This window comes from Amphibalanus amphitrite, unplaced genomic scaffold (genome assembly GCF_019059575.1).
Source record: "Amphibalanus amphitrite isolate SeventyFive unplaced genomic scaffold, NRLGWU_Aamphi_draft 000887F_arrow, whole genome shotgun sequence".
Taxonomy (NCBI): domain Eukaryota; kingdom Metazoa; phylum Arthropoda; class Thecostraca; order Balanomorpha; family Balanidae; genus Amphibalanus; species Amphibalanus amphitrite.
The window spans coordinates 51,970-68,225 of NW_024882381.1; the positions used below are offsets into that span (position 1 = coordinate 51,970).

Sequence of the window (16,256 nt, forward strand, 5' to 3'; positions counted from 1 at the left end):
CTTGCTGGATGACTGCTTCGCTGACGTTAGCTCCGAGCAACAGTTCCACCTGTCCATGGGAGCACTGAGGAATGTCCAAGTCCTTGATGTGACGCCACTTCTCCCGCTGCTTCTTGCAGACGTTCGGCATGGAGATGTCGAGAGATGGAACAGACCACGCCTCAGGCACGATGATTCTTCGAGTTTCCCCAGGGACCACAGAGCTCAGCTCTAGCTTCACTCTAGTTGATGCTTGAGGTTTTCCAGTTCCTTCCACTGTTTGAAGACACAGCTGTTCGTCTTGTCCTGTGATTCCCAGTTGGTTCAGCACAGCTTCACTGCAGAAGGAAGATTCTGACCCTGAATCGAGAAGAGCATAGGTGTCACGGTGAGTTCCTGCCTTCTTTCCATGGATTCGAACTGGAACGATTTGTAGAAGAGTTCCGCCCGTCTTTCCGATGGAGGTAGATGCAGCCACCACACGTACCTCTTCTCCTTCTGCCGCTGAAGTTGTTTCATTGGCAGGCCGACTGGCTACGGCTCCCGAGCGGTCGGTGAGGGGCGTGGTTCGTTTGTTGCTGCCATGTATCAGCTGATTATGGCGTCTCTGGCACCCATTTACACCACAGAGCTTGGTGTTGTGACATTCTCTGGCGAGATGTCCCCTTTGCAGACACCAGAGGCACAGTCCCTTGTCGAATATTAGGTCGATTCTTCTTTCGACGTCCAGATTTTTGAACTCACGACACTGGTGCAGTCTGTGCTCACCACCGCACTTCGGACATGACGCATTCCCACCTGGTTTCTGTGCCGTTGATGGAGAGGCTGGTGACGAAGTTGCGGTAGCATGCGCTGCTCGCTTGGTCGTCTGGTCTCTGGTTCTCCCCCGCCTGTCACTCGGCGTTTCAGCGGTTTGGCAGAGCGATGCAATTTGGACCTGCTTCAGCAGCCAAACGTCCAGGTCGATGAGTGATGGATGTCTTGGGTGGAGTTCGAGCACATGTTTACCCCATTCACGCCGTAGATATTCTGGGAGTTTGACCACCGTTCTTCGGAGATTCTCTGTGCTGTACAGGTCCGCCTCATATCCTTGGGCCTGCATGAGCGTAACCGCGCAGTGCAGGGCGGAATGGAAGGACTCCAACGATCGAACACTGTTCTTCTGAGGAGGTTCAGCCGAGAACACTTTCTCGAGATTTACCTTAATCACATCCGTGCTTCGGCCGAAACGATCTTGTAGAGTTTTGAGGGCTTGTTGGTAGAGGTTGCCGTCAAATAACATGCCAGCGATGGCTTCTTGCGCTTGTCCCATCACTGACGCTTGCAGATGAGCCATTCTTTCCGCGTCGCTGAGCGATGGCTGGTCGTGCACGAGCGCTCGGAACAGTCCGATCCAGCGCGGCCACTCAGACGGCTTGCCTGAGAAGTTCGGCAGCTGGAGACGGGGGATGCTCTTAGTGAACGCGGATGTCGTAGGAGCCGGACGTGGTGCAGCTATCGGTCGCAGCTGATCTATCCATGACGTCTGGCTTGTGGACATACCGGGACTGGGCGCCATTCGTGGAGGTTCTAGTTGCGGAGGTTCTTCTCTGATTTCGGTTAGAGGTTCTAGAGGTTCTCTGGGCGTAATGGAGACTGGCTCGGAGAAACGAAGTTGTGATCTGGAGCAGTTCGGCCTTTGAGAAACGCTTTTCTCGGTGATCGGTTCTCCTAGATTTTCATCCACAAAATCGTCTCGCCTGTCTGCATCGAGCTCGTCTTCCATTTCTTCCCTCAGGTCCGCCTCCAGTCGGGCAGCTTCAGCTTCATCTCTGGCTTTCTGAAGGTCTCTCTCGTATTGCAGTTCTTGTTCTTGTTGCCTTATCTTTTGTTCTTGTTCGCGCAGTTCTTGTTCTTGTTGCCTTATCCTTTGTTCTTGTTCGCGCAGTTCTTGTTCTCGTGTCAGTTGTGTCCTTTCTCGCTCCAGCTGGCGCACGCGCAACTCCTTCAGTTTGGATGATATCCTGGCTTCAGCTGATGCATGAGAGGCCGCCGAGCTGCCACTGACCTGTGACCTTGCTCGGCGAGCGACGCTACGGGTCATGCGTGACACTGAGCGTCCCAAGCCGTCTTCAGGTTGCCCTCCTCCATCCTCGCTGAAGTCAGTCTGTCTCGTAGAGGTCAGCTGTAGTTCGTCTGTGGTGCTTGTCATGAAAGTCTCGATTTTCTCCTCGATTCTCTCTTTCTCCGTACGAACTTCGTTTAAGTACTGAGCCTCATTTTCTTTTTCTTCCTCACTCTGCGTGTATCCAGAGATACATTCGTGAACGGCCATCAACGCTTGGAAAGCGCTGTCGATTTCTCTGCGGATATTTCCAAGCTGGACGCGTGAGGCTCTATCTGTCACGAGAGCTTCAGCGCGCCGGAAAATCCTTGTGAGAGCCGCCCGATGACGACCTCTCACCTGTCTGAGGTGCCGCCACTCCCCGTTGGAGCATTGGCCTTCTCGTGGTTCCTCTTGGACTGTTGTCACTGCAGCTTGTCCTTGACCTGCAGCGGCTGGTTCAGCTGGTACTTCTTCCATGTCAGCGGTTTCTTCTTTGTCACTTTCACCCATTCGCTCTAGAGACGGGCTTGCTTCTCCACTTGCCATAGTTCAGGATCCGGCCCGGAGGACCAGCAAATGTCGCCGACAAACTGTCGTTCGGAGTTCTTTTCTGGTTGGATGTGGACTGTATTTTATTCGGTGAGTTTGTGCGACATTCGTAGCCCGCCCGCCTGCTATGTGAGCTCCTGGGTTTTTGATATTCGGCGATTTTCAGTAGTAGATAGACGTGAAGATTTCCCGTAGAGGATTTATTGAAGTATACGCGAAGCAAGAAGCGGAAGCAGTTGTGAAGAAAACCGGTAGATGAAACACGCAGACACGGAGCACCATTCACATTCGCTGTACAATCTGAAGCACTGACACTGCCCCGCCGGGCGCGGCTGCGCGCAGGAGAGTCGGTCTGCGCGCGTGCTTCTGTACTCTGTCCCCGCTCAGCCGGGCGAGGCGTCGAGCGGGGCAGATCAGTCCGTGCGCACAGCGCGACGGTCGAAGTGAGACTCTGCCGGGGTCGTACGTGACCCACATTTTATACGCAATGCTTAAGACGTGTGCAAAACGAGTGCGAACTTGCACTGCAGCGGGGAGGTGGCTGAAGGCGCCAGCTTGGCGGCCTACGTGCCTTAAAACGACGTGTCTTTAATTTATATCTCGGTCTCGGTGGCGACCGCGGCGCTGCTGCGTCTCGGCAGCGTCGGTGGCACGCGTACCGACCGCCGGCCGCGTCTGCTCGCGGCCCCGCCCTGCACAATGCCTCACAACTCATCCTGAGTCTGGACGGGGTGACGGCGGTGCGGCGGCGGAACGGCTGCAGCGAGCGGCGGCGGCGCCGCGGTGGCACGGCGGCCGGCCGGCTATCACGGCGGCACAGCGGTAGCGCGGGTTGGCCCGAACACTTTCGTCGGTGACAGCTTATATGCCTGCTTTGTCATATTATCAGAGAGCATCATCGATTAAGACACTGAAATAAATTCATAAAATGAAGATATTTGCTGTAAAAGAGATTAGGTGCGGATTTGGTCAAATTAGGTGCATTCGCCGGATAGCCCGTCGTGAAAACGGCTAACATGAACTTGAGCCAAGTTTAGGGGAGAGTGGGACACATTCGTGCAAAAAATGGATAAACCCATATATCTGTTCTTTGGTTAGTGCAATGGCAAAATTGTTGATTGTAGTATGGAAAGGAACTATTGCAGATAGTTTTCCTCTTTAAAAGTTATCCTATAAAATTATTGCTTCCATTAGAAAAAAATGACTTTTATTAACTCTGAACATTTGCACGAAACTGCCCCACCTATGGGGCACATTCGTTCAAGAGATGGGGCACTGCCGTTCACCCGGCAAAATTCGAGAAATTACCGGGCATTACCAGAAATTTACCAAAGGAAATTGGCAGGGGGTCATTTCACTTGATTCCTTTCGACAAGAATGCATTGCACAACAAATGTAGAAAGAATGGGCTGGCCAACAAGAATGTGCCAACTGCCGGCCTCCGTGACCTCGCCAAGTTCGCGTGAATTGCTCGTCACGACGTCGCAAGCAGTCGAGACTGAGTCAGGCGAGCGTCATTAGAGAAACCTACTACAGATAAAGTCATAAATCGCAAAAACTAAAAAAAAAATGCACGAATCTGCCCCCAGGCAGTGCGTACACGAACCTGCCCCACAACGTTATTAGTAATATATTTCAAAATTTCTTTTTGAAAAAATGACACTTTTTCAACAAACAAGTTTGCAGCAGTTCCGTGAATAGAGTGGGCTTCTTCACCCCCAATTTTGAAAAGCTGAACCACATTTCCGAGTCAGGATCACGAAAATGGATGATATGAGAAAAGTTTGGAAAGCTCACGAATATTACAAATTTGCGTTTTTATCAAGCATGACAGCAGGTACAGTGTTGTCTTCTACGGTGAACGAAGGGCGGCAATGATAGACATATTTCCATAATTTACCTTGAGCTCGTGCAGTCACTCGTGTTCCCATAAACTGCTGAAAACGAATGTGCCCCATGCACGAATGTGCCCCACTCTCCCCTACGTCTGCTTCATAAATGATGGGCGTTATGAAATCTTCTGACTAAATCATGATGGAAAATTATGCGAGTGCAAAAATACATCTTAAGCCTAAAACAGACTCTTTCCGCAGTCATGAAATCGTATGTGAGAACCTTTTCATATACATGAAAAGCACGCTCCCACCAATCGCACGCACCTCCCGCATGCGATTGATGTGAGCATAATTATATTGTATTTGAATGAGCTCTCGCATGCGATTTCCTGAATGCGGAAAAAGTATGTTTCAGCCTTCTTTAAGCACATAGGCCTTAGGTACAGAGCATAATGTTAAGCTTACGTCAGTTTCTTGCTAAGGAATAAAAGCTAAACAACAGCACAAGTCTTCTTTCCTTTCCTTTTCAATATAAAAAGCAAACAGAAGTCTACAAAAATATAGTCAAAGCAAGCATTTGTAGGTAGATATCTGTTCTGACTAGGAGGAAACCTTACCAAGACCGTCGACTTGCTGGGTATTGAGCATATTTTTTTTAAGAGTGTCTCATCAATAAAGAACACTAATAGCCACTAAAAGCTGCACTCCGAGGTCGCAGGCAGGTCCTCTGTGTGGTGTCAGAGCATCAATGGTGCATACGATAATTCATTTAGCGCGCCCACTCAGGACCTGCACCATACCTCAGCCGCGGCCCAGCACGGCTAATGGCGCGAAACACCATCAATCAACGCGGCCCCAGGCCCTTCCCCGCATAGGAGAATCAATGGTATCGCAGGGCGAATTCCATTACCTTGGCAGATTACAGCCCTTTCCCCTCGGCGAGCGCACGCCGGACTGAGACTTGGACCAATAACGGGAGGCAGCGGCCGACCGGGCTTGCCTGGGGCACTGCCCCCGCCGGGAGAGCGGCGGGGGAGGGGAGAGGAGGGGAGGCACCCGGCGGGCAAGGCGGGCGAGGCGGGACAGGTTGGATGGACCGATAGTCGTGATGGCCATCGATAATGCATCAGTGGGCAGACGCCGCCGTCCGGCCGCCGTCCCCGTTAGCTGACGGCAGTCGGCCCGAATAAAAACTGCTGACACAGATTGCAAACCAATCCTCAGCTGCAGAAAAGAACTCCAAGTCAAGGTCATTTGGGGTCAGGTTTATTGTTGTTTTTTTTTTCATTTTTCTCTTCACTGCTTTCATTTCCATGTTATAGCAAACAAAGCTGATTTATTGCATAAATGACAGGTCGGTGGTTGCCGGTTGGCAGATTGATCCCACAGGAGTCTCCAACTGATCTTTGATAAGTTAGCTCTAAACTTACAGATGTCATGGTATCTTCCCAGAATTTAGGTAAATTTCTCTCAGAATGTACTTACCAGTAATTTATCATTAAAAAGATGGATACTACTGGCTATATTTAAAAGATAGCTTGCTCGCAATTTGCATGATCGGTCGGTATATCTGAGGTCCACGACACGTTTCGTAAATGGGAGCTCGTTTCGTTCTACCGACTATCCGGTTTCGGGATTCTCGGTTTCTGCTGATCGTTCACTGCTGAGGAGGTTCAACACAGAGCCATAACCACACGACAGATCCGCAAACGACGCGCAGCCCGCTGTGCTCGGCAAAACAGGGAAACGTGAGCAATGGGAACGTCAACCGCTAAAAGCAGGAAAATGCTGAGGGAGGAGACGGTCGACAAACTAAGAGCAGGCGTTTCAAGGCTTCGGATGGAGTTTGATCTGTCAGCACTGCCTGCAGCGGGCACCCAGTTCCAGGTACCCAGCGGCCAAGGATGCAGCATAAAATACACATATGTAGCTATAAAAGCTGTCCTTGTGGTCACCGAACAAAGTCAGGCTGGCCAAGACGTTTGGTCTGCTGTGTCATCGGAATTTTGAGTAATGCTATACCCTAAGCTGACCATCGGTTTGATCACTAGATTACTTGAGATAGACTAATGCATAGCCCAAAGCCCAGCGTGGAATTATAGTTCCCAAAGGAGCCCTGACACAATGTCAATGACATCAATTATAACCTCTTTAAAGCATAACTATTTGCATTGTTTACTGCGGTTTTCGGCTGGCGGTTTCCTGTTTCAGCTGTTGGCAAGGAGCACAGTTTTAGAGCGGCCATACAGTAATGTGAACTGATGGCCACTTTATAAGATTGTAACCGGCAGCTGCCGCCACTCCCGGCCGATCTCGGTCCGTCTGACCCGACTGGCGAGTGGCCGTCCGCGCGCGCTGCATAGCACCCGGCCGTGAGTTAGGACCGCATACCCACGGCAATAGAATCAGTCCGGTCATGTGCCTGAGCCGGCCTAATCTGAATTGAATCTGAAATCGCTACACCAGCCATGAATATGCCATCTCCGTCTGCCTGCTCGCCTTTAAGCCGACGACTAGCATAGCTGATGAAAGCGGAGGTGCGATGATATTAATTAGAACGGAACAGCGCGATGCGAGTCGGGCATATTTTTAAGGTGTGGTTGTGCTAAATCGCAATATGTATATGCAAGCGAATTAAGCGCATTTGAATTATTTGTTTTAATAATTGTTCAATTCAGACTACAGAGCTCATGAGCCAGACCAGAGCCAAAGCAGTATTAGTTCAGCCAGCTGCGGGCCGTCGCCGCAAACCACCGCCCTGACGGCTACCGTGCCTCTATCCCCGCGATATGATCCACTACCCGGGCCCTAGCGGCGGCCGTTCCACCAGGAGCACGGCTCGAAGTGGTCGCTGGCCTCCGAGATATAGGCCGTCTCCGACCCTAGTTTCCACCTCAATGAGTTCCCTCCGCGCAAGAGAATACGAAAAAGTGGACACATTTGTCCACATCCTAGAAGTTTACCACTGTTGTTGCAACTGGAAATCGCCTGAGAGCACATTTCCGGAGTTGAAACGATTCGAACTTTAAAACGTATTTATCTGGACATGCTGGTCCAATAAATCTAATAGAAGTCGCCAGCCTCATCGCATGAAAGCCACAGAACACTTTGTATTTGTAACGATACCAACTGCCTTGCTTTCCATATTATGGTGAAACTATTCTGAATAGTGATATACTTAGTACATTTATCTAGGAAAAAGTAAGCAAGGATGTCTTCAAAATGCAATTCTAGTTCCTTGAGTACCTTGCATCCATGTTTATGGTGTATCGCACTACAAAAACTGCTACATTAATGGGGGCTTGCGGTGACGTGTATTTCACGCCACGCTGGAGCCCATGACCATTATTTCCTGATCGGAAGCGGGGCCCAGTGCCACAGGGGAGGCTCAGACCGATCTGTTTCACCACTCGGAGGGGCGGCCGCTCTCTGAGCTGGCCAGATTAGCCGGGCTGTCGCCTCCAGAGCCTGCTGTTTGAGACAGCCGGCCCTCCCGGGGAGCCGATACCCAGTGAGCTGGCAGCCAAACCCGACCACTGATCCATAGGTAATATACTGCGGTAGTATCAGATTTATTTAAAGGGCGAGAGAACTAACACTGAAATAATTCTTCAAAGCAAACCGATTCCATTCCCAATTGCATTTTGCTACGTGATTGGTCAACGACAATGTGTATGGTCAGCGAAACTCATGTTAGGATATTTAAAATTATTGTGATGTTTTAAGCCGTAATAAATTCCAGTGACATTGCAAAGCGTAAGATTGTTAGAATTCGGGAAGTTTAGCTGCAGTTTAGTACAACAAATCCCAGTGCATCATCTCGGCACTTCAATATCCATTAACCAGTCTGGCGTTCTCGCTGGTGCAACACAGCGCTGGCGTGGCGGCCTCGACCTTACCAGAGACCGTCGGGCGTCAGCGGTAATTCAGACCCGGTCGACGGAAAAGTCGGCTATTCTGCCGCGCGCCGGTCGCAGCACGCCATTATAAGTTGGCTGCTCCCGGGCTGAGCCGTTAGCGCCGAGGCCCAGTCACAGCTCGATTGGCTTCCGACGAGATATGACGGACGATATTGAAAACAGCTCATCGCTCAGCCATGCTAATGTCAATAACCGTGCGGCACCCGACACAAATCATATCTATTGGGAGAAATTAAGAGCGCAGCGTTAGCGCGGCTGGTAATTCCATCAACTGTGAGCCAATGCATGCAGGGATACAGGCCACCATGGCAGCTGCGTGGCAGCGGTTCCATGACCTCACTGAAGGGAAATGGCTAGTTGTGGTCGGTAAATACAGCACTGGAGTTCTTCAATCAGCTCCGATGACATCGGGCCTCGGCCATGGATGCAGCCCAAACGTAATATCTGCTGCCTGGTAGGCGGCGCCAGAATATGATGAGCACTAGGTATATATGTAATATGTATGTACTTATTGGACCAGCGCATCTGAACGACCCAAATCATCGACAGCGTACAAAACAAGCGACCCTCTATACTGCACAGCCATTATGGTCAGACAGCGAACAAAGCACAATCCGATCGTGCAGCCATTTCAATGTCTTCACATCATGCAATGTCCATTGCCCAGCCATAGTGGCATGTGTCTTGGTCTGCCGAGGCCACATGGCCACTGCTAGCACTGCTGGATGCCTACTACCACGAGGCATGCAACCGGGCTGGCAACAGCTTCCAATTTCACACGCGCTGCAAACGGCGATCCCGTGGACTCTGCCGGCCGACCCAAAGGGCTCTCTAGGGACTCTACGCACGTGAGCAATTCTTTGAGGTTATTCAGCGGAGGCGAGGCGGCAGTTGGCGAAATCGACTTTTCTGAGAATCAGGAATGGCAGCGATCGTACTTCAGCTGGGCACGTAAGGTGGCAGCTGCAGTAACTACACCATGCACCTCGTCGGCCATGGTTTCGGGACATTTTCATCTACATACATAGATCGGCGGGTGGCGTGAACATTATGTTCACGAGTACATAATTATACACGATTACCTACAACCGGCACCAATGGCGCACTGCTCTCTCATGCTTAACCCGCGCCCTGGTGGGGGGGGGGCTATTTTTTGCCCCCCCCCCTCCAGACTTTTCGATATATCTCCAGAACCGCTGCGCCGATCGTCACCAAACTTTCAGTACCCTCCCGGACATCAATTTTACACATTGTGACCAAAAATTTATCCAAAGACTATGATAGGTTGGCCGGAAATGACGTCAGAGTGACGTCATGTTCTGCCGTTTTCGACCCAAAAAAGGGTTTCGCGGGAAGAGCTGTCAGGCCTATAGCTTTGCAAATACAGAAAAACGATAAAGACATAAAAGCTGTAGAATCGACAGGGCTACAAAACTGCTATCTCGGATTTTTGAAATTTTTGGATTTTGAGCCCAAAAAATCAAAAAATAGATTTTTTGATTATAATAGCCGAAAAATCCAAAAAGTTTTTTGAATTTCGAAAAAACCGGAATATATGTGATAGTCCTTACCGCCTTCTATCTACATACCAAATTTGAGATCGATACCTCTTTTTTGGCCAAGTTACAGCGAAAAAACTGTTCAAAATTGATGACGTCAAATTTTCAAACTCAATTTTTTGCAATTCTAGACCTCGTAGCGCAAAACAAAGACCACCATTAGACTCCCCGTGACGAGCTGCATCGAATCAATACCCATTTTATGCAAAAATATCAACTTTGAAATTTGACCTTTTTTGACCTGACCTTGACCTGACCTCCACCAGAAAGTGGCCTAAGCCGTACCTGATAGTCTTATAACCAACACCATTGAGTTGGAAATGAAAAATTGGCCATAAAACATGCATCGCACAACCTTAGTACCTAAAGTTAGGTTCATGTGACCTGACCTGTGACCCTTGGTGACCTGACCTGTGACCTGGTAATGTCAGTGACCTCTTATAGCAATATATGTACTAGGCAACTGACGCCCTATCGCTGATTCTCGACAAAATGCGTTTTCTTCGGTGTTATAGCGCATTCCCTAGATGACCCGTGAACGGTGAAACATTTCATCTTTGACCTGACCTGTGACGTCATCAGTGACCCGGAGGTCAATGAAATTTGGTTTCCCTCGACAAATTTGACAGGCCTTTCGAACGCCGTTTGAATTTTGCGGATCCGTCCAGTAGTTTCGGAGATACGAGGGGGGGGGGGGGGGGCAAAAAATAGCCCCTCCCCCCCCCCACCAGGTCGCGTTATAAACAGACCCCACCAGGGCGCGGGTTAACAAATAGGTCAACCGTTTAGCACTAAGTCAAGGTGAATGCTTAATGGTTTTAGTGTTTCTCGTTTTTATTTTATTTTCAGCATCATATTCTTCCAATTTTGGTATAACTAAGAACCGGCGACATTGAGGGGCTTGCAATGCCTTTCATACTTCAAAGCATCGTCCAGGACCTAGTTAGGACACAATATTCCACGTTGCAAAGAGTGCGGCCCTCATATTGTACCAGAAACAGGAAGGCATAGCCGGTAGACGATAGCCATTGTATGTAGTTAACTATATGCATAAAATCATGAATAAAAATAATAAAAAAGGTCTGCACAGTTCAGTTTTCACGGATCGTTGCGATACCAGCAGCCAAAATGAGCTGAGTCTCGTTGACTGCGGGGCCATTTATACGACTTGGCGATAAACCATTCGGCGCGGCAGGGACTTACCCAGCCACTGTAATCTCGGCTGGGTAATGGGAAATCGATTTTCCCCTGTGGTGGGCTTTAGGTCTGTACGATTAAAATTCATCGAAGACATTTTGCACTTGCAGGGATGAGTTTTAGCCATGGGAAGTGCAGACTGCGGGCAGTGCTTTACCTACTGGAGACCGAACAGTCTGCTGGAAATGCTTTACAGTGCTTGAATTCATACATATTTAACAAGTTAACATTTCCATTAATATGCCAGGTGCATGCATTATCGATAACTATTCGTTAATTTGATGAATCGAGAAGGGCGCTATTTCTATGGAACGGATAAGATGTCGATGGGGCAAATGCAAGTGCTTTGTTGAAGGCGTGTAAGACGATGAAAACATAAAGTGAAAGTGACACCCTGGCGTGCACCGGCAAGGCGGTCCATACCAAATTGTTCCAAGACCAAAGAGCAGTTTCTTATCCCTTTTTTCAGAAATATATCCTATATTTGACAGCGAGGTCATTTCGTGGCCTAAGAAGTAGGTACTCTGGTTCCGATGTCGGGGACCTCCGAGCTGGCCAACGACTCAGCACAGCGCGGTCCGCTCCATAAACGCCCGGTCGTTTCATCTGGCCGACAGCCCGAACCAAATGGCTAGCGCCCATCCAGATATATTATTCGCGATGGCGAGGATCTCTGGACGACGGCATTGTCAGAGGTCTGGAAACTATGAGCCCATCTACCATGCTTTCTAAGCCATCGGGAGGCGTAATGGCAGCAGCGTACCTTGCGTCTGACACAGACGTTGTCAGCGTGTTACAGACGTAGGTACATACATATGTACATATGTACATAAATGCACAACGTGATAATCAGACGTTGGTATGGTGGTAGCCTGCGGCACTGCTTCATCTCAGAAAAGTCTTTAGAGCTTAGAGATTCAGTAAAGGTTTAGAAGGAGGCTGCCCTACATGATCCAGTAGGAATTCGACGGGGACCCAGGGGGACCCAGAGGCATTTCTCGGGGAGGCGGGCGGGGGTTCAGTGCGATCACGGCGAGGGCCGTATGGGAGGGAGGGTCTGACTTTGTTATTGCATTCACTGCTGTTTATGCCACGGAGGGAGAGCTGCCCTGCTGAGAGGCTGTTAGGCCCGCGCTCGTGAAGCACCGCGTGCTCTCTCCCCGCTGAGTGTCCCCGGCCGGGGTGGTGCACCGGGGGCCGCGGCCAGAGTGGTGCGCCGGGGCCGCGGCCGGGGTGTGGTGTGCCGACTGCCGGGGACCGCGGCTTGGGTCCGACACCGAGCACCTGGCGACTGAAGACTCCGACAGGCGTGGCCGGGTGTCAGCAGAGCACCCAGATGTGGCATGTGTCCGGTGACAGGTGGGCCATCACCGGTGACAGGCGAGCCGTCACGTCCGTTACAGGACTGTGACAGTGCCGCGGAGGGCGTCACCCAGTCACGAGGTTCGTGACGGAAGCCGCTGTTCTGAGTCAGCGCGACGGGTGCATCATGTCAGACGGGTGTACGTCACCGGCAAAATGGTCCAGACACACGAGTCCATGGACCATAACTCTTTGTTACGATGCTCCTTGGAAACATTGATAATAATAAATAAATAAATAAATAAATAAATAAATAAATAAATAAATAAATAGCTTGGCTAATGCTTTGACTTGAGATAGAGCAGTTTATTGGCGGCTCTCTGGACCTGCATCTCGACAGCACGGTCGTCCGGCGCCCATCGGCAGTCCTGCCGTCCTCCGGCGCCCAACAGCAGCTCCGCCGTTCTGCAGCGCCCATTGGCAGTCACCGCCACCGGCCGGCTCTCTGCGCCTCTGTCAGTCCTGTCGTCCCCCGGCGTCCAGTGGCAGCCTGGGTCGTCCTCCGGCGCCCAGTGGCAGCCTGGGTCGTCCTCCGGCGCCCAGTGGCAGCCTGGGTCGTCCCCCGGCGCCCACTAGCAGTCACCAGTCGTCCGGCGCCCGTCGTCAGCTCTGCCGTCCCCCAGTGCCGATCGGCAGTCACCGCCGGCTCTGCGCCCATTGACCGCAGCTGACGGATACCCTACATCAGACAGCAATCTCCGGCGCTCGCCATCCCGACCAATTATTCCCGGCGTCATCGGGACATCGTCACACGGCGTCAGTTACCGCCGCCCGGGAATATATCACATCCAAAGTCCAAAGGGATATGTCACAGTCACAGTCCAATGAAGGCATATCACAGTCCCAGCTCAATAACGTAGGCATATCGTAACATCGTAATCAAATAAACAATGGGAGATGTCCGAATGACCGATACTGTTATGCATATTTGTCCTGATTCATTCACTAATTAATTCTTTTCTGATGCGGCAGTGGGCTTGTACATAAAAGCTCCGATGCTAAAAACAATTCAATTAACGAAAGCCGTTCGCCCGCGTTCCTGTCCAAAGCAGGCCCGCGTTGTTGATGGGGAGGCACACGTTTCCCTCCATTTCTGCCGCGGCTGTGCCAGGTCTGTATCGCATCCTGTCCAGCTCGATACACATTCGGACAATGGCCGGCCATCCGTCCGTCCGCCGGCACTGACAGCCCATTCGATACCTGACAGGCCGGCAATAACAGGTCTCCGGGTGGGTGATAATGGGAAAACTCCGTCAGCCGGCCGAGGTGGGCGCTGGTGGTGCCGCACCGATGGGCCTTTCAGGGCATACGACATGGCCACAATATACAGGGCCGAAGCTTTGTGCATCTCATTATTGGTCGACATAAATGGATGAAGAACGGACCGATCGCCCGCCACGCCGAACAATGTACTGGGTGAGACTCATTCCGAAAAAAGTAATTGGCATTGGAAGTTGGAAGAAGCCTCTACCTCCTGGTTCTTATGAGTACAAGCCTATTATATGTTTGCTCAGAAGAATTGTGGTGATCGTATTGCATGCATTTTTATAAACTCAAGTTTTGTATCAGAGCAAGCTATGACACGCATTCACTAAATGCATTCAATTAACAATTTCCTTATTGCATACAATGGGGGCGCTGCACTGGTGTATTGTATTGTACTGTATTCGAAAGAAGCAAGTAAAATGACCCAATGAAGAAGGTTGAAACAAGGCATGGAGGATGAACGCACATTTTCGTATCGACCGGGTAAAATTATCGTGCAGCCCTCACCAACAACGCTCATCAATCAGAGTTTACAAGATAAACACATCCAGTGAATGGTGCGCCGATAAATCGAGTTACCATAATTCCGAACGAGTTTAGTTCGTAATGTTTGGATTGTGGTTCCACCAAATCTAGTGAGCCCTAAACCGACTTGGATGTTTGATCAATCACTGATTGCAGCTTCGAGGAGTCATTTTCCCTGATATGGTGACTAGAAATAGCACCATAAAACTAATCTGGGTTACAACCCTTCTTCAAATACATTATTTCCTCATTCGAAAAATTATTTACAACCTATTTAAACATATTTAGCCGCAAATCTTCATAAAGAAATTCAAGAAAAACGATTGAAAATGTGTACATGATGTCTTACCACCATGTTCATGCGCATTGCGCATGGACACTACACAGGCATGATCACTACACAGGCACAGGCACTTGGCACTCAATGTCTCCGAGTCATGCAGTGTGGTATCGGCTCACCTGTGACGTCATAAATTCGAGCAGAAACATGGCGTAGAACACGCACAGTCCGGCCGGCGTGACGTGGTCCCGCTGAATGACGTAGTGCAGGTGGTCCAGCGAGTGAGAGATGTTGAACAAGCCGTCGCAGAAGGCCATGTAGACCGCTATCCGCTCCCCTATGCGACAAGGGTGTGGTCGTCAGTCTGGAAAAAATTGTGATGAGCAGCACGATTAGTCAAATACCTACTTTACTCGACTTTTCAACGCCCAACGACTCGTTCAGCGGTGCAGCGGTTGTTCTAAACGTTCGACGGCAGAACTTTCGAAGCGAAAATGTTTAAGCGCATTGTCACCCGCTGTATCGCTCCCTACCCCCAACCCTTCCCTGCACGGGAAGGATGCAGCTTACAGCCGTATTAAAAGTTTTGCCAATTTTGCCAAATGAATAAGTGCAGTACAAATGCAATGTTTTTCACATTGAAGAGCATTTATTTCACATACGAGCATGCAGATACATTTATCATTCGACACATTACTTGTCCTCGCCTTCATCGGCGGGTGTGTGTGGCCCATCCGGCCAAGCCGAGGACGGCGCCTGTAGCATTGGCTCGAACCGAAAAAATGCGATGTTGGTGGCGCATAGCTGGCAGCCCCCTGCTGCAGGATGCACTGCAGATGTGTTTGATGCAAGTGTCCCTGTCTGCGCACCGTGGCACCCCGGGTCGTGACATGTCCCCCGCCACGACACTGATTGTCAGTTCACCAGACACCCGTGCTGTACGGGTATAAAGGGCCTTGAGTGCTGGGAGAGGTTACACCGAACATGCATGTAACGGCGTAACGCCTTGCATAGTGTTACGGACGGGTATATCGTAGTTCGGCTGAAGGAGGGATCTTTTGCGCTCTTTACCAGCCCGGCTATTGAAATAGTTAGTGGCCCCATCAAAGTTCTTCAAAACCTTTAAGTACAGAGTTCCTTCCTGTTTGGCCATTTTCCGACGAAAGATATATTACAATGTACGCGAATGTCACTGAAGGCCTCATTCTAAGAATATGGCGGCGAAATGCGAGTTACTGCGTGACCAGACGTTGCGATGCGCTGCTTTCCTAACCATATGTCCGCGGCTACTTTGGACATCCTATCCCTGACTTTGGTCACTGCTTGCTTGTCACATCGCGTATACATAGGCTAGCCAAAGTGCACGAACTGAGATTTATCGCAGAAGACCGTCGGCAAACTTTAAAGATTGTTCTATGAAATCACAGCCTCTGAGCCAAAACTTGCAGCAAGGGCTCAAATGTTGATTAGCAGCACGTTAAGCTTTTCAAGCCGTTCAGCGTGTTGAGGAGATTGTTTCCGCAGTCTCGTCTGGTGCGATGCCGAGGAGGCTGGACACATCCACTCCCGGACCTGCCCGAGTTCAGAGAACTCTCCGTGGCGGCTGAGACTGCTGAGCCTCGTGCCGTAGCTTCCGTGGTGTGCGTGCTGCTCAGGTGTAATTGGGTCACGAACTCTAAATCCGCCAGTAGGCATCGA

The 16,256-nt window shown here is 50.3% G+C and overlaps 1 protein-coding gene across 1 annotated transcript in view; it reads right to left on the minus strand.

The window, feature by feature from the left end:
- LOC122367673 overlaps positions 1-16,256 on the minus strand; it is a 103,245-nt gene that overhangs the window by 44,580 nt on the left and 42,409 nt on the right. Inside the window, exon 3 of the mRNA XM_043341004.1 lies at positions 14,738-14,895. Coding sequence (XP_043196939.1) covers positions 14,738-14,895 — 158 coding nt within the window. The remainder of the gene's footprint in view (positions 1-14,737; positions 14,896-16,256) is intronic.